Source organism: Pelophylax lessonae (genome assembly GCF_965119305.1).
Source record: "Pelophylax lessonae genome assembly, chromosome: 1".
NCBI lineage: Eukaryota > Metazoa > Chordata > Amphibia > Anura > Ranidae > Pelophylax > Pelophylax lessonae.
This window is the reverse complement of record NC_138768.1, coordinates 498,143,948-498,167,387: the sequence shown is the minus strand read 5'-3', so window position 1 is coordinate 498,167,387 and position 23,440 is coordinate 498,143,948. Positions and strand designations below refer to the sequence as shown.

General features: G+C 44.5%; 1 protein-coding gene across 2 annotated transcripts in view; it reads left to right on the top strand.

Moving 5' to 3' along the window:
* Positions 1-23,440, top strand: part of MKNK2 (MAPK interacting serine/threonine kinase 2) — a 186,661-nt gene that overhangs the window by 83,625 nt on the left and 79,596 nt on the right. For both annotated transcript variants that reach the window (XM_082265327.1, XM_082265328.1), the window contains exons 5-7: positions 2,458-2,555; positions 10,914-10,993; positions 11,078-11,151. In XM_082265327.1, coding sequence (XP_082121453.1) covers positions 2,458-2,555; positions 10,914-10,993; positions 11,078-11,151 — 252 coding nt within the window. The remainder of the gene's footprint in view (positions 1-2,457; positions 2,556-10,913; positions 10,994-11,077; positions 11,152-23,440) is intronic.

Genomic DNA, 23,440 nt, shown 5'->3' with positions numbered 1-23,440 from the left:
TTTTCAACAGAACAAGTTCTGCTGCAAATGTAGCAGTTAGTGTTGAGACAAAACATTTACCACTGACAGGGATGCTTATAATGTTCACCTATTATTTATCCCAAAAGGAAAAAAACTTCTGTAACTGCTTAAAACAACATTGTGAGCTGCAGTTTGGCTTCAGTTTGTTAGTGTGTTTAAATCTGCTAGGACATCTGACATTCCACTCTCTCCCAGACTGACAATGTTGCTGTCCAAAGGTGCCCCTGTGTTCCTCCATCTGGAGTGGGGACACTAATACAGGGGGTTTGTTATTGGTCAGATCACCAGGTGAAAACAGAGGGGCAAAAAAGCCTAAAAAAAGGAAAACAAATGCAACTACCACATCCAATTGTTGGTAAGCTGCAATAGATTACATTTATGGTTGACACAGAAGAAAGTTCATATCTTCAAATGGCGAAGTCAAAGTCCTGAACTTAATCCTGTAGAAAGTTTGTGGAAGGATCTGCAGTGAGCATTTCATGCCACCAGCATCCCTGAGTTGAAACTGTCATATAAGGTGGCTAAAATGTTTCATAGTCTGCATGACAGATCAACAGTAACTGAAAACATTTAGTTACAGTTATTGCTCCCCAGTAGGGGCACACCAGTTACTGAAATGCACACTTTTTCTTTATCAAATATATCCAGTAACTTAGCCTACTTTTCCTATGAAAATAAAGCATTTATTTTTTTAATCCTTTTGTTGGATTCGCAGATCACATTTTAGGTCTTATTTATGTAGAAATATTACCCTTTCATAAGGGTTCACAAACATCTAAGCACCACTGTACATGTTACTCTTTTTGAGCTTTTTACATTCTACATAGTTACATAGTTTGTGAGGTTGAAAAAAGACGTCAGTCCATCCAGTCCAACCTATGATGTGTGTGTGTGTTTTTGATGTTAACTGTACATTGTATACCCCTGTATGTTGTGGTCTTTAAGGTGCCCATCTAATAGTCTTTTAAAACTATGGACGCTCCCCGCTGACACCACTGCCTGTGGAAGAGAATTCCACATCCTTACTGCTCTGACAGTGAAGAACCCCTTACGTAGTTTAAGGTTAAACCGTTTTTCCTCTAGTTTTAGTGAGTGGCCACGTGTCTTATTGTATTCCCTTTCTCTGAAAAGTGTGTTCCTTATTCTAGGGTCGCCAGTACAGTATTTGTACATTGATATCATATCCCCCCTCAATCGTCTCTTCTCCAGGGAGAATAAGTTCAGTGCTTGTAGTCTTTCCTCATAGTCGATGCCCTCCATTCCCCTAATTATTTTTGTTGCTCTTCTCTGGACTCTCTCCAGTTCCAGCACGTCCTTCCTGAGGACCGGTGCCCAGAACTGGACAGCATACTCCAGATGTGGCCGGACCAGAGTCTTGTATAGTGGTAGAATAATTTCTTAATTTCTGGAGTGAATCCCTTTTTTTTTTTATACACGCCAGTATTCTGTTGGTTTTGCTTGCAGCGGCGTGGCATTGCATGCCACTGCCAAGGCTGTTGTCCACCAGTACCCCCAGGTCCTTTTCCATCTTAGATTCACCCAGAGGTTTCCCCTCCAGTGAGTAGCTTGCTTTCGTGTTTCTGGCGCCCAAGTGCATTACTTTACATTTCTCAACATTAAACCTCATCTGCCATGTAGTTGCCCACCCCATTATTTTGTTCAGGTCCGCTTGTAAGGTTTCCACATCCTGTATAGAAGATATTGGCATGCTTAGTTTAGTATCATCCGCAAATACTGAGATTGTACTAGATATCCCCTGCTCTAGATCATTTATGAATAAATTAAACAGGATTGGTCCCAGGACAGAACCTTGGGGGACCCAACTTTCCACACCCGCCCAATCCGAGTACTCCCCATTAATCACCACCCTCTGGACTCTCCCCTGGAGCCAGTTCTCTAGCCAGGTACTCACCCTATGGTCCATATACAGTAAGCGTTTGTGGGGAACGGTGTAAAAGGCCTTTGCAAAGTCCAGATACACCACATCCACAGGCTTACCTTTATCTAGGTGGCTGCTCACTTCATCGTAGAAGGTTAATAGATTGGTTTGGCAAGAACGATTTTTCATGAATCCATGCTGATTACTACTAATAATACCGTTTTCATTACTAAAGTCTTGTATGTGGTCTCTTAACATCCCCTCCAAAATCTTGCAGACTACTGATGTTAGGCTGACTGGCCTATAGTTACCTGGGATATATCTCGGCCCTTTTTTTAATATTGGTACCACGTTGGCTTTTTCCAATCAGCTGGCACCATACGCGTCAGTAGACTATCCTTAAAGATCAAGAATAATGGTTTGGCAATCACCTGGCTGAGCTCTTTAAGAACCCTCGGGTGCAAGCCATCCGGTCCCGGTGATTTATTTCAGTTAAGTGACATGTTTACTTCATGATATGCTTAAATAATAGGAATGTCCAAATATGCTTTATACAGACATGTACCAGCTGCAAGATGAGGTTCTTGGTGAAGGAGCATATGCCAGAGTCCAAAGCTGCATTAACCTAATCACCAACAAGGAGTACGCTGTGAAGGTGATTGTATGAAACTGACAATTTGTCATCACTTTTTCTATTTCAAATATTTTTTTTTTTATGTTCTGTTGACATGTGTAAATTCCAAGTCTCTTCTTTGCCTATGTAGTGAAAGCAACAGGTTGATTTTTTTTTTTGGCGGCTCCTACCAGCAACTTCTACTTACAGAGCATGTCTTGACCCTAAGTATGTGATTATTTCATTGTCGTGCAAGTATACTCACAGTGGTGTAAACACACAAAGGTCTAACGTCTTTGTATCTGTTCTGCCGAACAAAGTGGTAGGGAAGCAAGAGGAAGAGGAGTATAAATTGCTGGCGGGAGCTCCATCAGAGTGAACCTGTGGCTTTTTCCTGCTTGGGCAAAACACTGACTTCATGTTTCTTGTAAAGAATAACTTTAATTTGGGACTGAATAACCCTTGTTTTTCTTTTCTTGAAATGCATTTTTATATTGAAATGTATGTGCATGTTCACTTTTTATTTATCTCTCTGCTAAGGTAAATTATAGTTTTTGCCTTATTTAGCTTACTGAACAATCAAATTAATACCTGGTTGAACTGTCATCAAAATTTGTAATTTCTTTGTTGTCCTCTGAGGGGCACAGCTTTATCGTAACAAGTAACCAAGGGTTATACTGCCAACTGTAGAAAAAAATACACTTAAAGAAGGTCTTTATGTTTCATTTAACTTTCATTTGGATCAAGCTGGTCCAGATGAACCTATTTACTTCACTAACAATTGCAGCGTCTGTGTGCAGAGTATAAGCTGTATGTAGACTTGCTACACACAGTATACAGCTCTGGGTTCCAGCAGAGGAACGAGAACTTCCTGTCCCTCTCCCAGAACAATTTCAATTGGGCTGAGTGCTACTTAGGCATTCAGAGGAAGCTTTGTATTCTATGTTCTTCAAACATTGCTTGCCACTTTTCTTATACTCTAGAGTTTAGTTGACTGGTCTAAATCGCTAAGTTGAGATCAGGCAGCTGCTGGTGCGTTGACTAGTGGAGCATTACAACAGATCTTGTGGGCAACTCCGTGCTAGATGCTATGTTCTGTCTCAGGAATGTGTTTTTTCAGTACAAATTTGCAGAGCGAATATGGCTTAAAGCAGAACTACACTGTATCTGAGCACCACAAACCAAAAACGCTATTTAATTAAGTTCTAAAATTCAGAGCAGACTCACCCAACCACCCATGTCTCCATGCTTTATTTATTTATACTTTGAAAAATGCTCCTTCGCATTACTGGCCGTAACCATCTTGAGTAAGGGCAGATGATTCATATAGCATTTTCTTCTAGGAATCCATCTGCCATTAGCTCAGGCATGCAGGCAGGAGGGTGTGCTTAGCTGTGAAAACCCCTCCTCCCTTCCTGAAGACCCCTGGGAGGTATGACATCATTTGCCTAGGCCAGAAACCAGGAAGTAACTTAAGAAATGTAAAAAAACAAAAAACTTTAAAACTAGTAAATATAATATATCTTCCCATTTATTTGCTAATGCTAGCAGCATTAGTATTAAAAATAGTCATTGTTGTTTGCGGGAGTGAAGTTCCTCTTTAAAGTGATTGTAAATGATCACCTTGTAAAACAACCCATTTTATTTAAAAAAGAAATGGACAGCAAGGCATTCATGTATAAGTATAAAAAAAATTAGGTAAAAAAAGTGATCATGTTCTCTATGTTCTCAGCTGCATAAGAGCTTGGGGGAGGAGAAGCAGCAGCACACTGGGCTTCCCAATGAATGGCTGTGTAGTGTGAGGCGTGTCAGGACAAGTCTGATCATTGGAGGAGAGTATACTGAATTCCCAACATAGCTAGAGAACTGACCACCGTATGCTCTTCTGCTTAGGGTAGTTGGTTTTTAATAGGGAAGCAAGGGGACTTGCAGGAACACCAAGGATTTTGCACAAAGGAAGCAATACAAAGAGAACAGGGTACTTTCTCATACAAGTACATGGTACAGCAGGAACATATTAGGAATATGAAGTGTTGGGTTACCAAATGCTTTAAGTGTTGGTCTGTGAAACAACAGTGTAAGAATACCGTGTTATAACTTCCCCCTTATGGGAGACCATCTTTTTGGGTCTTCACTGGATAAAATTATTAAAGTGATGATGTGGATGGTAGGGGTGGTTGAAAAGTACCACTTATCCTAGCTATGCAAGAATGATGTTTGAACAGCACCAGTTGACACCATCTATTCTGCACCAAAATATTACTTTTATTTCTCTAAGTCAGGTTCTAGTTCTCAGACTCGCATGTTGGCAGTCCCAGAGCTCTACACCTGCTGATAAATCCACCCACCAGCTCCATCCTAGGTGGGAGACATCTGATGGCCTTCACAAATTTTTGGGAAGCTCTCATAGTGAACTCTTGGGTGTCTGTGTTTTTTTCCACAAGTTAATGGCTGTTTTAAAGCGGAGTTCCAGCCATTTACTCACCTGTCCAACGGTCCAGCGATGCGGCCGCCGGAAGCCTCGATCCTCTCCCTCGGCGCCGGCATCACTGCTGTGGGCACCCGGCTGTTACAGTTTGCGGCTTCACAGCCGGGTACCCACTGCGCATGCGCGAGTCGCGCTGCGCGCCGTGATTGGCCGGCAATCTTCTGGGACCTCTGACGTTTCCCAGAAGATTGCAGGGAGGGAGGGGGAGAGGAGAACTTCCGCTCAGGGCGCCGCGGCGCTCCGAGCGGAAGTGGGAGCGGGTACCTGTCAAAACTAGGTACCCGCTCCCCCCCCCAAAAAAATGACATGCCAAATGTGGCATGTCGGGGGGTCAGGACTCCCTAAAGCGGAAGTTCCACTTTTGGGTGGAACTCCGCTTTAATGTCCTTGTTATCCTCTTGTTATGGCCTTTTTTTTTTTTTCTTGTTGGGCTAGTTTGCCTATTTTGTTTTGGTGTGCCCGCCCTATTGGACATCCTTTCCTTGCTTATTACCATAAAGTTGTGTCTCTGTGGACAGTGAAGAAAATAAGACTTGTACTAACAGTAAAACCCTTTCCTCACAGTCCATTGTGGAACATAGCTCCCCCTTGTCCTATGCCTTTCTCCTTTTTGGACTGCTTTCCATTGCTTGCCTGCACATTTCTTCTCTCTTGAATACTCATTGATCTCTGAAGACTCCTGTTAGCTCTGCCCTTATCCAGCCCCCTCCAGCTTTACAGCTGTCATAGGCTCTCCTATGACTCATCCCGCCTCCCTTGCTGGCAAACTCTCACAAGAGTGAGAGAGAGAGCTGTGCATGATGTCATAAGCCTAGGCAAATCACCAGACAAGAAAGAGTAATTGGGTTGTATATGGTATTTACTGGCAGAAAAAAAATGTTTTACTATCCAAAGTTAAAACAACAATGGCAGAAGATTTAATAGATGGAAAGATGAAAAAATTACTAAAAGGTCTGCTTTAACTGAATTCACAGATTGATTTTTCTGTGGGTTTAGTAACACTTTAATATAATGTTTATAGCTTCATGTTATTTATTCAATAAAGTGTCATATAAGGTTATTTATTACATTTTTCTAACAATACATTTTTATTTATTTATAATGAGCATCAATACAACTTTTCATAAACAGTAGACATACCTGAAGGTTAGTCATCAAATAAGTTCAGAACATAAAGTAATAGTAAAATACAACATAGGGAAAGGAAACATATAAAGATATAAACCTAAGAGGTTATAGTCTCTAGGGGGCTGGCCTTCACTTTCTGTGTGCCTAGTGTCCATTTCTTTTGTATGTGGTAGTATAAGCCTTGGTTAGTTATTACTATATAACTGTATATCTTAGTGGTCTCCAAGAAAAGGATTTCATAGTAAGACATAAATAAGACAAAAATTCTATTTTCTCTTTCGTTCATTGTCGGACACAGCTTCATATCTTCTTGGCCTTTGGGTTTATGCTGCCCCCTACAGGAGTAGGACACTAGGCGGGAAAAAGTTTGACTACACCTATAGGGCAGTCCCAGGAGGTATACTCCCACTTCCTGCTATAAGTCTTTAGTTTTGTAACAAGCAGTGTCAGAAGATCATATAACTCAACTCAATAGAGGGGTGGGTGCTGTGTCTGTCAATGAACATCAGAGAAAAGGATTTTATGGTAAGACAAAAATCAAATTTTTCTCTTTCGTTCATTGACAGACACAGCTCCATATCTTATTGACCCTTGTGATGTCCCAAAGCAGTGTCAACATGGGTGGGAAGAACACAGCAATAAACTTCCCAAAGGCTAAACGTAGCCAACCAGGAAACAACTGGAGCTCCCCTGACAAAAAGGAATCCCTCAAAGAGGACTAATCCTCTCCAACAGCTGCCAACAGAAATCCTTCCGGCCAAAGGCAGCATCCGCAGATGCCAACACATCCACCATATAAAATTTAGTGAAAGCGTAGGGCAGGACCCTGGTCACGACCTGAGTCGCAGCGTGTCTCTGATTCGAAGCAACCCGCGCTGCCAGCTGCTCAAAACGTGATTTTTGGGAGGAATGGTCCTGGTGGGGGCTTCTGCCAGGGCTCTTCTTTGCTCCCCCAAGTGGGGAGGCACAGTGGTGTAGTGGTTAGCACTTTCACCTAGCAGCAAGAGGGTCGCTGGTTCGAATCCCAACCACGACACTACCTGCCTGGAGTTTGCATTTTCTCCCTGTGCCTGCGTGGGTTTCCTCTGGGTACTCCGGTTTCCTCCTACACTCCAAAGACATGCTGGTAGGTAAATTGGATCCTGTATAAAAAAAATTGGCCCTACTGTGTATGTATGTGAGTTAGGGACCTTACATTGTTAGCTCCTTGAGGGCAGGGACTGATGTACAATATACTGTAATAATAATACCTGGGGGTCTTCTAGGGGTCCCGGGAGACGTGCGGGCGCCGTGCGAAGCCGCAATTTTGCGGTGGATGGCTGCTATATATCTCAGTCCGGGGGCCATTGTCTTGTAGTTTCCCATTGCTATCAACAGCGACCATGTTTTTGAAGCCTATAGAGCGGTGAATCGGCGGTAGGACTCTAGTGTCAGTTCCTGAACTTTCTCCTTCTCTCTGATCCCTGCACGGCGTGCAGCTTGCCACTCTCTCTCTGTACCTGAGTAGGTGGTGGTGTTTCCCTGTGGGTGAAAAATGTCTCCCTCTTTCGGCTCTAGCGATAGCTTGATGCACTGGGACCTGTGGTGCCGCTGGTGCAGCAGTGGGGGGAACTTGAAATTGGAGGACACTGCTACTGCTGCGCCAGTACATTTTGGTACCTCCAGAGCATCAAAGGCAACAAAGGTATTTCCCTTTCCCCCCTATTTCGACAACATTGTCGCAAGTTAGCGGGGTTCCCCAAAACAGAATGTCGGGGTACCTAAGTGTTTTGCTAGAAGGTATCCTGTTGAAGAGTCCCTGTTAAGAAACTGAAAGTACCACTTGTGGTGGATTCCCAGATTTCTAGTTTAAATAAAGCCACCCTTCTCCCAGTGGAGGACTTTCCGTCCTTTAAGGACCCTTTTGACAAGAGAGCTGAATCTCTGGTCCAATTCCTTTTCACCATGGACGGTTCCATTCTGAGGCCGATGTTTGCCATATTCTTGGTTTCCTGGACCTTACCGAAATGGGCAAAGCTTCTGCGCTAGGATTTGGAAGGGGGACAGCCTCTTCCTGACCTGGCAGAGCTGGTAGGCCAGTTGGTTTATGGGTTGCAGTATATCTGTGATGCCTCTCTGGATGCGGCCCCCTAAGCCTGCAGGGTGTCCGTGGCGGCTGTGACCCTTCGCCGCAGAATATGGCTGAAGTATTGGTCAGCGGACCTGACTGATCTCCCCTTTGTAGGAGATTGCCTGTTCGGAGCTTCCATGGAGGAGATCATTAGGGGTCTTACAGAAGTTAAGAGTACTCTGCTTCCGCAGACTACCAAGAGCAAAGAGTTGCCCTTTCTTCTCGGCCCATAAGCGTCCCTTTTGTCCCTCTGAACCTCAGGACAAGGGATCGAAATCCCCCCAAAACCACGCAGGAGGTTTTAAGGAGCCCTGGCCTGGTAAGCCGAGAGTGGGTTCCTCCAGATCGATATCAAGGGGTTTTATGCAAACCTTTTTAATGTTTGCCGGAAGGAAGGCAAGGTCCATCCAAAACTGGACCTCAAGGCCTTGAATCGCTTTGTGCGGGTTCAGAAATTTCGGATGCATTCCATTCACACGGTAGTGGCGTCCCTTCATCAAGGGAATTTTCTGGCCTCCATCGATATCAAGGATGCTTGCCTTCATATCCCAATATATGTCGGGCATCATCGTTTCCTTCGCTTTGCCGTGGGTAAGGAGCACTATCAATTCGTGGCATTACCCTTTGGTCTCGCCTCGGCTTCTCTGGGTGTTGACGAAAGTTTTGGCCCCGGTGTTAGCATTGCTACGACAGAAGGTGATTGCGATACTGGGGTACCTGTATGACCTCCTTCGAGCAGATTCTCTGCATGCCTTAAAAGTCAATCTGGACACTTCTGTGCAAACCTTGCAAGCGTTCGGATGGAAACAGAATTTCCAAAAATCTGCTCTGGTCCCGTCCACCGAACTGGACTACCTGGGCCTGACCCTGGACTCAACCTCGGCCTGGGTGTTTCTTCTGGAGGTGAGATGCGATTCAGCTCTTGATGTCCAACGGGTGGTAATCTCTCTGCAAGTGCTGGGCCTGATGGTCTCCACCTTTTTGAGGTTTCGTTTGGTCCGTTCCATACCAGACCCCTGCAAAGAGAGATTCTTGCCAAATGGAATAAGAATCCACAGTCTCTAGACAATCTGATCTGATCCTGTTGAGCCAGGGTACGTGGGGGTCCCTGATCTGGTGGCTCTGTTCTCTGACATGGAAAATCCTTTCTCCCCCTGTATTGGACAGTGGTCGCCATGGATACAAGCCTGTCCGGGTGGGGAGGCGTCTTGGGCACCGATTGTGCTCAGGGGGTTTGGACTTTGGAGGAGTCCAGTTTGCCAATCATTATCCTGGAAATTCGAGTTATCGGGCTTTACCAGTCCCAATGGATGGATCGTCTGCAGGGGCGCCCAGTAAGGATTAAATCGGACAATGCCTCGGCCGTGGCATATGCCAGTGATCAAGGGGGCACCAAAAGTGTCCTAGCGGCCCGGGAAGTAGCCGGCATTCTAAGGTGGGCAGAAGGCTTTGTTCCATCCTTCTCTGCTGTGCATATTCCAGGGGTGGAAAATTGGCAGGCGGGCTACCTCAGTCGGCAGGCATTGGATCAGAGGCAATGGTCTCTTCACCCATTGTTTCATCAACTGTCTCCAGTGGGGGACTCCCGATGTGGACCAGTTGGCTTCTCGTCTCAACAGGAAGGTACAGAAGTTCGTAGCAAAGTCTCAGGATCCTCTGGCCGACACCATAGATGCTCTGGTGGCCCCTTGGGGCCAGTATCGTCTGATATATGCTTTTCCTCCGGTAACAATTCTGCCGAGACTCCTCATGTCAGAAGGGATTCCGGTCATCCTAGTGGCCCCAGACTGGCCTTGCCGGTCTTGGTACGCAGATCTAGTATGGCTGGTCGCCGATGTCCCTTGGAGACTCCCTGTCAGAGAAGATCTTTTAGCTCAAGGACCTATCTCCATCCTGCTTTACAGTCGCTGGCTTTAACAGCTTGGCTATTGAAAGCCAGGTTCTAAAGGATAGAGGGGTGTCTGAATCGGTGATTCCTACGCTGTTAAAACCTATAAAATCTACTTCTAGGAAGATTTATCATCGAGTCTGGAGGGCGTACATTGCTTGGTGTTGGTGTAAGTCTCGAGGGGGGGGGGGTCAGGTGGGGGTCCCCTTGGGTACCATCAAAGGCCAAATTTCAGCCCTGGAGAGGGTGTATTTTTTTTGTCAGGTGAGCTCTTCCCACCCCTCATGTTGACACTGATTTGGGACGTCCCAAGGGTCAAGAAGATATGGAGCTGTGTCCATCAATAAACGAAAGAGAAAACTGGATTTTTTTGTCTCACCGTAAAATCCTTTTCTCTGATGTTCATTGACAAACACAGCACCCACCCCTCTATTGAGTTAGGTTATATGTTATTCTCACACTGGTTGTTACAAAACTGAAGACCTATAGCAGGAAGTGGGAGTATACCCCCTGGGACTGCCCTATGGCATATGTCAAACTTTTTTCCGCCTAGTGTCCTACTCCTGTAGGGGGCAGCATAAAATGCCCTCAAATTAAAGCTGAAAGTCTGCAGTTAAAGCACATCTTGTTTGTTTCATTTCAAATTCATTGTGGTGGTGTATAGAGCCAAAAAGATTAGAATTGTGTCGATGTCCCAATATTTATGGACCTGACTTTAAATACATTTTTATTGCGTCACTATTTCCAGTGCATCCTTTGTAAACATCTAAATATTTTACATCCCAGATCATAGAAAAGAGACCTGGTCATAGCCGAAATAGAGTTTTTAGAGAGGTTGAAATGCTCTATCAATGTCAAGGTCACAGGTAAGAGTGAATATGAGAAATTATGCAAAAAGTGACAAGTATGTGGTTGGAACATACCTCTAACAGCTTTCTTGTTTGTCACAGCAATGTCCTTGAACTAATTGAGTTCTTTGAAGAGGAAGAAAAATTCTTCTTGGTGTTTGAGAAGATGTACGGTGGTGAGTGTTATAGGACATTTTGTGTACTCGTAATTTATTTTCCATGTTATGAGTTGTTATTGATAATCTGCGTAAATTTTTTCAGGCTGCTGTTTTTAAGTATTTTTTTTTTTTTACAATATATTTAAACTTATATTTTCCCCCCAATATTGAGTGGGGGCACAAAATCAAACCTATGGCAAAATACCCTGTCTCTAGGAGGTTTGGACAATACACCACTACTCCTATTATAAGCCCAATTTAAAATTCTGGTCAGGAAATAGGATATCCCGCTCCAGCTCTGCAGGATTAGGATGCTGAACTTAAAGAATAATACAAGATGATCTATTGATAGCTGATGCCAGTTTTGCACTGGACTCTCAAATCCTGGATATTTGCTGTAGCAGCCAACATGAAGCTGATATCAAACTCATCAGATTCTGATATTTACTAAAGTGGCTGTCCTGCTCATACTTAAATGTCCATCATTCTTAAAGAAGAACTCCGTGATAGTTAAAAAAATCACCCATTAGTACACCCCCTACACAAAACACTAAACAGTTGATACATTTGTGAAATTCTTTACCATTGAAGAGACAAGTCTAACTGAATTTTCAGGAAGTCATCTCTCTAATTCAAAAGAAACCCGCATCTGCTCTGCCAAGGAGGAGGTGTTACAGCAGTGATTACATCATAGCCTCTCCTCTCTCTCTCTCTCTCTCTCTGTACAGTAAAAGGAACTACATTGAACCTTTGGAAATTGCAGTGAATGTGGTTGGGTACACTAGGCCTGTACAAGTTAAATGTGTCCACTTTAACATAAATCAAGCCCCCTTCTCATGCAATCTCTCCCCCTCCAGCCACAACAGTTGATAAACATGTTTATTGCCCTTACATGCTTTATTTAATCATTACTGAACTGTAGACACATGCCCATAATTATATATTTTACCCGCTTTATTCTGCTACAATTCAGTATTCGAAATATTCCTCCTCCTGCAGTGTTGAGATCTTTCTAACAGCATTCAGTGCTGGTATATGAGCACATCCCTAGTCACAACCCATAGTTGGTGTCAGTGGCAGGAAATTTGCCCCATTGTTGGTGTCATTGGCAGGAAATATGCCCCATTGTTGGTGTCAGTGGCAGGAATTCTGCCCCATTGTTGGTGTCAGTGGCAGGAATTATTCCCCAGTGTTGCGGTCAGTGGCAGGAAAAATGCCTCTAGGCGCAGTTAAAGGCAAGCAAAGGGTCGCAGTTTGGTATGTACGGCGATGTATGGAAATCACAATAAACTTCATTATTACCACAATACCGGTCTCTGTGATATAATATAAAAATGAAACTTAGCAGGGATGGTGGAAACCCCTTCTATAGATATTTGCCATACAGATTAACTTCAAGTGCAATAATTCCAGTGATATGTGATTTAACATGTAATACACATCAAAAGGAGAATAAGATTTTAACTTCAAGTGCAATAATTCATAATATAATAGTAACTAAAACATATAAAATTAAGTGTAACACTCTAAAAAAAACAAAAATTATAAATTGCCATAATGGTGTGAACCTCCCAACTAAAAAATTATTTGAATTTCTACCCCTCATTAGAACTTTAACATGCTCTCCCCGACCCCTTAATACACATCACCCTTCTTCCCCAGGAGTGTGAAACATAATGCCTTCTGACAACTCCATCACCCCCATTCCTTACTATCACTCCCCCAATTGCCTATTTCCCTACAATGCTATGTTACAGTATGATGCATAGTTTGCGAGGTTGAAAAAAGACATCAGTCCATCCAGTTCAACCTATGATGTGTGTTTGATGTTAACCGTACATTGTATACCCCCTTATGTTGTGGTCTTTAAGGTGCCCATCTAATTGTTTTTTGAAGCTATCGATGCTCCCTGCTGATACTACTGCTTGTGGAAGAGAATTCCACATCATTTCTGCTCTGACAGTAAAGAATCTCTCACGTATTTTAAGGTTAACCGTTTTTCCTCTAGTTTTAGTGAGTGGCCACGTGTCTCATTGTATTCCCTTTCTCTGAAAAGTTTGTTCCTTATGCTAGGGTCATTACCAGTACAGTATTTGTACATTGATATCATATCCCTCCTCAAGCGTCTCTTCTCCAGAGAGAATAAGTTTAATGCTTGTAGTCTGTCCTCATAGCCGATGTCCTCCATTCCACTAATTATTTTTGTTGCCCTTCTCTGGACTCTCTCCAGCTCCAGCACATCTTTCCTGAGGACCGGTGCCCAGAACTGGACGGAATCCTCCAGATGTGGCCAGACCAGAGTCTTGTAGAGTGGGAGAATAATCTCTTTATCTCTGAACTGAATCCCCTTTTTTTATAAATGCCAGTATTTTGTTGGCTTTGCTTGCAGCGGCTTGGCATTGCATGCCACTGCCAAGCCTGTTGTCCACTAGGACCCCCAGCTCCTTTTCCATCTTAGGTCCCCCCCCCCTCCCTAGTGAGTAGCTTGTTTTCCTGTTTCTGATGCCCAAGTGCATTACTTTACATTTTTCAACATTAAACCTCATCTGCCATGTAGTTGCCCACCCCATTATTTTGTTCCGGTCTGCTTGTAAGGTTTCCCCATCCTGCATCGAAGATATTGGCATGCTTAGTTTAGTATCATCCACAAATACCGAGATTGTGCTAGATATCCCCTCCTCTAGGTCGTTTATGAATAAATTAAACAGGATTGGTCCCAGGACAGAACCTTGGGGGACCCCATTTTCTACACCAGCCCAATCTGAGTACTCCCCATTTATCACCACCCTCTGGACTCTCCCCTGGAGCCAGTTCTCTATCCATGTACTCACCCTATGGTCCATACCTATGTACCTTAGTTTGTACAGTAAGCATTTGTGGGGAACTGTGTCAAATGCCTTTGCAGAGTCCAGATACACCACATCCACAGGCTTTCCTTTGTCTAGATGGCAACTCCCCTCATCGTAGAATGTTAATAGATTGGTCTGGCAAGAACGATTTTTCATGAATCCATGCTGATTACTACTAATAATACCATTCTCATTACTAAAGTCTTGTATGTAGTCTCTTAACATCCCCTCCAAAATCTTGCAGACTACTGATGTTAGGCTGACCGGCCTATAGTTACCCGGGATATATCTCTGCCCTATTTTAAATATTAGTACCACGTTGGCTTTTTTCCAATCAGCTGGAACCATACCCGTCTGTAGACTATCCTTAAAGAGCAAGAATAATGGTCTGGCTATCACCTGATTGAGCTCTTTAAGAACCCTCGGGTGCAAGCCATCCGGTCCCGGTGATTTATGTTAAGTTTCTCTAGTTTCGTTCTAAGTCTATCTTCTGTGAACCATGGGGGTACTTCCTGAGGTGTATTATTTAATTTAGCATTACAAGCTGGGTTAGTGTAGCTCTCCAATTCTTTTGTGAAGACTGAAGAGAAGATATTATTTAACACTTTCGCCTTCTCTCTGTCCTCTGTGGCTAGATTCCCTTTGTCGTCTTTTATGGGGCCAATGTGTTCTGGCCTCGCTTTCTTACTATTTATATACTTAAAGAATTTCTTGGGGTTTTTTTTTTACTCTCTTCCGCTATATAGTTACATAGTAGGTGAGGTTGAATAAAGACAATAGTCCATACAGTTCAACCTGTGTAGGTGTGTGTGGCTTTAATCATCTCACATAGCCCTGAATGTTCTGATGCTTGAGATGTACGTCTAAGAGTCTTTTGAAAGCCACCATACTACCCGCAGAAACCACCTCTTGTGGTAGAGAATTCCACAATCTTGTAGCCCTAACAGTAAAGAATCCCCCACGTTGCCTGAGGTTAAAACGCTTCTTCTCTAATCGCATTGTATGCCCTCGAGTCCTCATGCAATCCCTTCGACTAAACAGCTTTTTTTCTAAGCTGAGATCCCCATTGAGATATTGAAAAATTGCTATCATGTCCCCCCTCAGGTGTCTCTTCTCCAGGGAGAATAAATCAAGCGATTGCAGACGCTCTTCATAATTAAGGTCCTCCAATCCCCTAATTAGTTTAGTTGCCCTTCTCTGGACTCTCTCCAGCTCCAATACATCCCTCCTGAGGCCTGGCGACCAGAACTGGACAGAATACTCCATATGCGGTCGGACCAGAGTTTTATAAAGTGGAAGGATTATAGACTTCTCTCTGGAATACATACCTTTCTTTATGCATGCTAATATTCTGCCGGCTTTGGCAGCTGCCGCTTGACATTGCGTGCTATTGCCTAGTCTATCATCAACCAAGACTCCCAGATCTTTCTCCATTTTTGATTCCCCCAAGGGTTCCCCTCCTAATGTGTATTGTGCTTTTATGTTTCCAGTCCCCAAGTGCAAAACCTTACACTTCTCCACGTTAAACCTCATTTGCCAAGTCGTTGCCCATTTCTTTATTTTGTCCAGGTCATCCTGTAGGATATCTGCTTCATGCTGTGCAGTTATTGCCCTGCCCAATTTTGTGTCATCTGCAAAAACTGATATCGAACTACTGATCCCGTCCTCAATGCTGTTTATGAATAAATTGAACAAGGTTGGTCCCAGGACTGAGCCTTGGGGCACCCCGCTTGCCACCTCAGACCAGTCTGAGTATGTGCTGTTTATTACCACCCTTTGGACACGCCCTTTTAGCCAGTTCTGTATTCAAGAGCAAACCCTGCTGTTGATACCTGCAGACCTTATTTTATAAATTAAGCGCTTACGGGGAACTGTATCAAACGCCTTAGCGAAATCTAAGTACACCAAATCCAATGGTCTGCCCCTATCTAGCTCACAGCTCACTCCCTCGTAGAACGTTAGGAGATTGGTTTGACAAGAACGCCCATTTGTAAACCCGTGCTGGTTACTGCTGATGATGTTGTCTTTAGCAAACTCTACGATATAATCCCTTATCATCCCCTCCAGAAGTTTACATACTATTGATGTCAAACTGACAGGCCTATAATTTCCCGGTATATGCCTCTGACCCTTTTTTGAATGTCCGAATCACGTTAGCTTTCCTCCACTCCCCAGTACATCTCCTGTCCTAATACTGTCAGCAAAGATCAGGAACAATGGTCTAGATATAACCATACTGAGTTCCTTGAGTACTCTCGGATGTACGCAATCCAGGCCTGGTGATTTGTTTGTGTTAAGTTTATCCAGCCTTTCCCTGATTTCACCCTCTGTAAGCCATAGTGGCAAGTCCTGTGTATTACTACTAACCATACAGTCATGGTCAGTGTACCCCTCCGTTTCCTGTGTAAATACCGACGAGAAAAAAGCATTCAGCACGGTTGCTTTTTCAGTGTCCTCTGTAACCATCCTCCCATCATCGTTGATTATGTGTGCAATATGCTCTGCCCTAGTGTTTTTGCTGTTGATATATTTAAAGAATTTCTTTGGGTTTTTTTTTACTATCCTCCGCTATTTGTCTCTCAAAGTTTATTTTAGCCATCTTGATTTCGTGTTTACTTTTCTTATTTGCCTCCTTGTATTGGTCGAAAGCCGATACTGTGCCCTCTGATTTATATTTCCAGAAGGCCAATTTTTTTCCCCTAATAAGTTTTTTTAACGCTACGGTTTAGCCAGCCAGGTTTGGCTTTATCTCTTCTAAATTTATTTCCCCTAGCAATGCACTGCAAGATGCATTTGCTTAATATGTTCCTAAAGCATTCCCATTTTTCCTCTGTGGTCAGGGATCCCAGGGTTTGGTCCCAGTTTACCCTTTCCATCAAGGAGTATAATTTTGGAAAGTTTGCCCTTCTGAAGTTTAGGGTTCTTATGTTCCCCACTTGCCGTGTTATATTGTTATTTACACTAAATGTGATCATCCTGTGATCGCTAGAGCCCAGGTTGTCCTGGACTCCTACCTCAGAGATTAGGCCTGGGTCATTAGTGATCAATAGATCCAGGACTGCGTTTTCCCTAGTCGGAGAGTCCACCAACTGTGACATGTAATTATCCTGTAAGGTTTCCATGAATAGACGGGCCTTCTGTGAGTGTGTAGTCCCCTCTACCCAGTCAATGTCGGGATAATTGAAGTCCCCCAATATGATGACTGATCCTAGTTTTGCCACTTTACCCAATAGTGCTAAAAGTTCCAGCTCTACCTCCTCCCCTTGTGTTTAGGTGGCCTATAACAAACCCCCGCAATTACTTTTCCCTTTTCTCCTTCCCTATGGAGTTCTACCCACACGGATTCTAACTCCATACTCATCCCTTCTGTAATGTCACTCCTCTCTATCACCCTTACATTGTTCTTGACATATAGACATACCCCTCCCCCTCTTCTTGCTACCCTGTCCTTCTGGTACACCGAATACCCTTGGATATTGGCCAGCCAGTCATGTGAGGGGTCGAACCAAGTCTCCGTTATTCCCACAAGGTCTATGTCCTCCTCATGTACTAACATTTCCAACTCATCCATTTTATTAGCTAGGCTCCTGGCATTAGCATATACCCCTCTTAGTTTTACGGAAGTTAAATGTGATTGGCGGTTATGTTTATTCCTGTTTGGTCTGAGGTTTTCCCGCACAGACCTACCAATTGACGTTATGGCCCTACTGTCGCTGCTGACTCTAATACTACCTTCTGTCCTTTGCTCCCTCCTGACTGACTCTACTTCTGAGCCCTCCCCCCCGTCTCCTAGTTTAAAAGCCCCTCCAACTTGGTGGCCATCTTTCTCCCCAAAAGAGCTGTACCGTGCCCATTAAGGTGCAGCCCATCCTTACTAAAGAGCCGGTAGCCGACTGAGAAGTCAGCCCAGTTCTCCAGGAACCCAAACCCCTCCTTCCTACACCAATTCCTCAGCCACTTGTTAAGTTCCCTAATCTCCTTCTGCCTCTCTTGTGTGGCTCGAGGTACAGGCAGTATTTCAGAGAAAACCACCTTGGAGGTCCTATTCCTCAATCTATTACCTAAGTCCCTGAAATCATTCTTTAGGATCCTCCACCTTCCTTTTACTTTGTCATTAGTGCCCACATGCACCATGACCGCTGGGTCATCCCCAGCCCCGCACAATAATCTGTCTGCCAGATCTGCGATGTGCCGAACTCTGTGCCCGGTAAACAACATACTGTTCGGCTACCGAGATCTTTTTTACAGATTGCCCTCTCTGTCCTCTTGATAATTGAGAAAATATGTCTCTTGTGTTCTATTTTAGCCGCCTTGATTTTGCCTTTACATTTCTTATTACACTCTTTGTAATGCTTGAATGCTGCCAATGACCCCTCAACCCTGTATTTTTTTTGAAGGCCGTTTCTTTAGTATCAATATGCATTTTTATGTTGGAGTTTAGCCACCCAGGGTTTAGTTTTTATTTCCCTTTGGAATGCACTGGCCAATCCCTTTTGTTTAGTATGCTCTTGAAGCACTCCCATTTTTCCTCCGTCTTCTTTGTTCCCAGGGTTCTATCCCATTTGATATTTTCTAGCAAAGAGCGCAGTTTTGGGAAATTGGCTCTTTTGAAATTCAGTGTCCTTATATTACCCCTGTGTTTCCTGTTACTATGATTAATACTGAAACTTATTGACCTATGTATTTCTATATCCGTGAGCAGATCTGTATTGTTGGTAATCAGTAGGTCTAGTACCGCATTGTTTCTTGTCGGTGCATTTACCATCTGTCCCATAAAATTGTCCTGCAAAACATTTAGGAACTGCCGAGCCTTGGATGAATGCACGGTTCCTTCTGCCCAGTCTATATCTGGATAATTAAAGTCCTGTAAGCTGGGGAACAGGTAGCAGGTGCAAAGCTCCCTGGGATAAGCAGTTTTTCAGGCACAGATACCAAATCCAGTGAGGTAGTGACAAACAGTGCAGTGTTTATTGGTGTTATATACAAGTCTATATACAGGTGCTGTACAGGGCCTTTTTAGAAAACAAGCAGTAATAATAATAATAAACAAAAGCCTAGCCGTGTCCCGGCGCTTACTACACACAATGCAGTCCCTAACTAACACAGACTGAGCAAGCCTACAGCTTGTCAGCTTCCAAAGACACACACAGGTAGTTTTACTGACCTTCCGCTCTCATAGACTAACGTTGTCTGTGTTCCCAGGCTGAGAGAGAGCCCTGCTGTCTGTCTCAGGTGAGATGAAATTGGCCTGGTGAAGAGGACGAAGATCCGAACTGGATCATGGCTCAGAGATCCCTAAAGGTATAGGAGAGATGCCTGGGTGATGTATAAACCCCGAACAGGACTTTTCCTGGCTCTCTCTGGGACACTCTGCTACATATCCCCCCCCCCCCCTTGTTTCAACCCCAGGGTTGGAACACCTGTGGCCAAACAGGAGTGAACACGGGACAGGGCATCTACATTCCCCATCTCAACACCTGGCCTGTGTTTTACAGTGAAGGAGTAATCTTGTAGAGCCAAAAACCACCGGTTCACCCGTCTATTAGTCTCCTTCTTTTGGGCCATCCATTTCAGAGGAGCATGGTCAGTTATCAAATCAAACTGGCGCCCTTACAGATAGTACCTTAGTGCGTCCAAGGCCCACTTTATAGCTAAACATTCCTTTTCAATGACTGCATACTTTCTCTCGTGTTCATTAAGCTTTCTGCTCAGGTACACCACAGGGTGTTCTTCCCCATTGTGTACCTGTGACAATACGGCCCCAATACCTACATCAGACGCATCCGTCTGAACCAATAAATCCTTGGAGAAATCAGGGGAGTACAACACTGGCTGTGCACAAAGAGCCTTCTTTAAGACTTGGAAAGACTCCTCTGCTATTGGGGACCATTTCACCATTACAGATTATTTCCCTTTCGTAAGGTCGGTCAGTAGGGCAGCTAGAGTTGCAAAATTCGGGATAAACCTCCTATAGTACCCTGCAATTCCAAGAAAGGCTCTGACCTGCTTCTTGTTTGCAGGACGTGGCCATTCTTGGATGGCTTCTAATTTGTTTAACTGAGGTTTAATGACTCCACGACCAATAGTGTAGCCCAAATACCTGTCTTCCTCTAAACTAATGGCACATTTTTTTGGGTTTACTGTAAAACCTTCCTTGAAGAGGGAATCCAGAACTGCCTGTACACGGGGCAAGTGAGACTCCCAGTCAGTGCTATGTACCACTATATCATCCAGATAGGCAGCTGCATACTGTCGGTGAGGTCTTAGGGTCCTGTCCATGGCCCTCTGAAATGTCGCAGGGGCATTTTGCAACCCAAAGGTCATTTTTTTATACTGAAATGAACCCTCTGGGGTAACAAACGCAGTCTTTTCTTTGGCGCTACCAGTCAGGGGTATTTGCCAATATCCTTTGGTCAAGTCTAAAGTAGTTAGATAGCGGGCTTTGCCAAGTCTGTCTATAAGTTCGTCCACTCTGGGCATTGGGTATGTGTCAAACTTTGTCACTGCATTGAGTTTTCTGAAGTCGTTACAGAATCTCCAAGTACCATCCGGTTTTGGGACTAAAACGATGGGGCTTGACCAGTCACTATTGGATTCCTCAATGACATCTAGCTCCAGCATCCTTTTTACTTCATCACTAATGTCCTTTCTCCTCGCTTCGGGAATTGTACGGTTTGAGCTTGACACGGACCCCAGGTTCAGTAACAATATCATGCTGAACCGCTGAAGTCGTACCAGGTAACAACGAAAATTTCTCTCTACTCCTTATCAGGAACTCTCTAGCTTCTTGTTTTTGGGAATAAGACCTGGAACCGTGACCTCAGGGACCAGAGGGGACTCAATAACCCTAGATGTCACAGGGACGGACCTCGCAGTTAAGGCCAGCCTATCCTTCCAGGGCTTTAACAGATTAATATGGTAAATCTGCTCTGGCTTCCTTTTTCCTGGTTGATGCACTTTATAATTGACCTCCCCAACTCTTTCCAATACTTCAAAGGGACCCTGCCACTTAGCTAGGAACTTGCTCTCGACAGTGGGAACTAACACCAGGACCCTGTCACCAGGTGAGAAGACACGGAGTCGGGCTCCCCTGTTGTATATTCTCTGTTGGGCTGCCTGGGCCTGCAGTAAGTGTTCCTTTACCATAGGCATGATCGCTGCAATCCTGTCCTGCATTTGAGCGATGTGCTCAATGACACTTTTGTGGGGTGTCTGCTCCCCCTCCCAGGTTTCCTTGGCTATGTCTAAGAGTCCCCGAGGGTGTCTCCCATAAAGCAATTCAAAAGGAGAGTATCCCGTAGAGGACTGGGGTACTTCCCTGATGGCGAACATCAAGTATGGAATCAAGAAGTCCCAGTTTTTTCCATCCTTGTCCACAACCTTTTTTAACATACTCTTTAATGTTTTATTGAAGCGTTTTACAAGGCCATCAGTTTGAGGGTGGTATACAGAGGTTCGCAACCGGGTCTCCTTAAATAACTTGCACAATTCTTTAGTTATTCGTGACATAAATGGGGTGCCTTGGTCCGTAAGGATCTCCTTAGGGACCCCAACGCAACTGAACACCATGAACAACTCTTTAGCAATGTTCTTAGCGGATGCAGTGCGTAAGGGAACTGCCTCGGGGTAACGGGTAGCATAATTCATGATTACCAGAATGTGTTGATGACCCCAGGCAGACTTGGGGAGTAGACCTACAAGGTCCATGGCGATCCTCTCAAAGGGCACTTCAATAATGGGTAAGGGCACTAAAGGACTTCGGAAGTGGGGTAGTGGGGCTGACATCTGACATACAGGACAAGATTGACAATAATTGTCAACATCTTTCTGTATCCCAGGCCAGTAAAACCTGCGTAACACCCTTTCAGTGGTTTTTTCAACCTCTAAATGACCTCCTAGTAAGTGTCCATGAGCCAATTCCAGCACCACTCGTCTGTAAGGCTTAGGGACCACCAACTGTTCAACAATTTCATCGTTCTTTTTATATACACGATACAATAAATCCTCATTGCTGCTGAAAAAAGGAAAACAGGGCCTGTCCCCTGGTTCGCCAGGTACATCATTAATCATTACTACATTCTCCCAGGCCCTGGCAAGGTTAGGGTCTTTTCTCTGCTCGGTACCAACGTTTTCCTTGTGTACATTAAGATCAGCAAACTCCAATGTACCCTCAGGGTTAGCAGAAGGTTGTCCACCTTGACTGACTGTGGGGACTTCCTCAGGCTCCTCCAGTTCTCCTGCCATAACAGAGAAAGGAAAATCCTGGGAACCTTGAGAGGGATCCCTTAAACCCACATTGTCGGTGATGGCCAGGGTTTCTGGCTCCACCACTGAGTCAGTTACTGTGACCGAGTCGGGACCGTCCCACAGTTCCCAAAACTTAGGGAAGTCTCTACCAATGATGGCCTCATGCACTAAGTGGGGCGCAAGTCCGACCGGATGGGTCACCGTACCTAAATCAGTTTCAAAGCGAACAGTCGCTATAGGATACTCCCAAGTATCACCATGTACACAGATCACAGCAACTTTTTTTGCATTTAAATTCACATTTTCAACCATTTCTGCTTTAACCAAAGTCACTAGACTTCCCGAGTCCAGCATGGCTGCAATAGGCTTATCATTAACAGTCATTTGGCATATGTGTTTTCCTACACCTGGCGCAGCAGCGCATGAAACAGCAGCAAACATAGACTGCCTTCTAAGAGACATGTCACACTGCATGGGTTCATCTGTCAATGAACAGTTTGCTGCAACATGTCCCAGTTCCTGGCAACGGAAACACCTGATGTTACCCCAGTTAGGTTTGTTGACAGGCAGTGGCTTCCCTTGTTTGGGACGCCAAACTTCAGCTCTGTCACCAAAAATCCTCCCCCCTGTCTCCTTGCCATGCTGACCACCCACTTCCCCTGGAACAGTCTTACCGGTTGTCTGGGGAGACCGTGGCTTTGGGTGGAAAGTCTGTGCAGCTGTAGGGGTGGTGACCAGGTTCTCTGCAGCATAGTACCTCTCAACAAGCTCCACCAGGTTGTCTGCCGACTTGGGGTCTCCTTGACTCACCCACTTCTGCAAAGGAGTTGGTAATGACCTCAGGAACCGATCCATGACTACACGCTCCACTATTTGTGGCCCAGACAAGGACTCCGGCTGTAGCCATTTTCGCGTCAGGTGGATTAGGTCAAACATCTGTGATCTTGAGGGCCTCTCATCTCCGAAGGACCAGCTGTTGACCCGCTGGGCTCGAACTGCCAAGTTGACACCGAGACGTGCCAGGATTTCCTGCTTGACCTTTTCATACTCTCCTGTATCCACGGACTCCAAATCGTAATAGGCCTTCTGCGATTCCCCAGTAAGTAAGGGAGCGATCAATCCTGCCCACTGGGTTTTGGGCCAGCCTTCCCTCTCAGCGGTTCTCTCAAATGTAACCAGAAAGGCCTCTGGGTCATCATCAGCAGTCATCT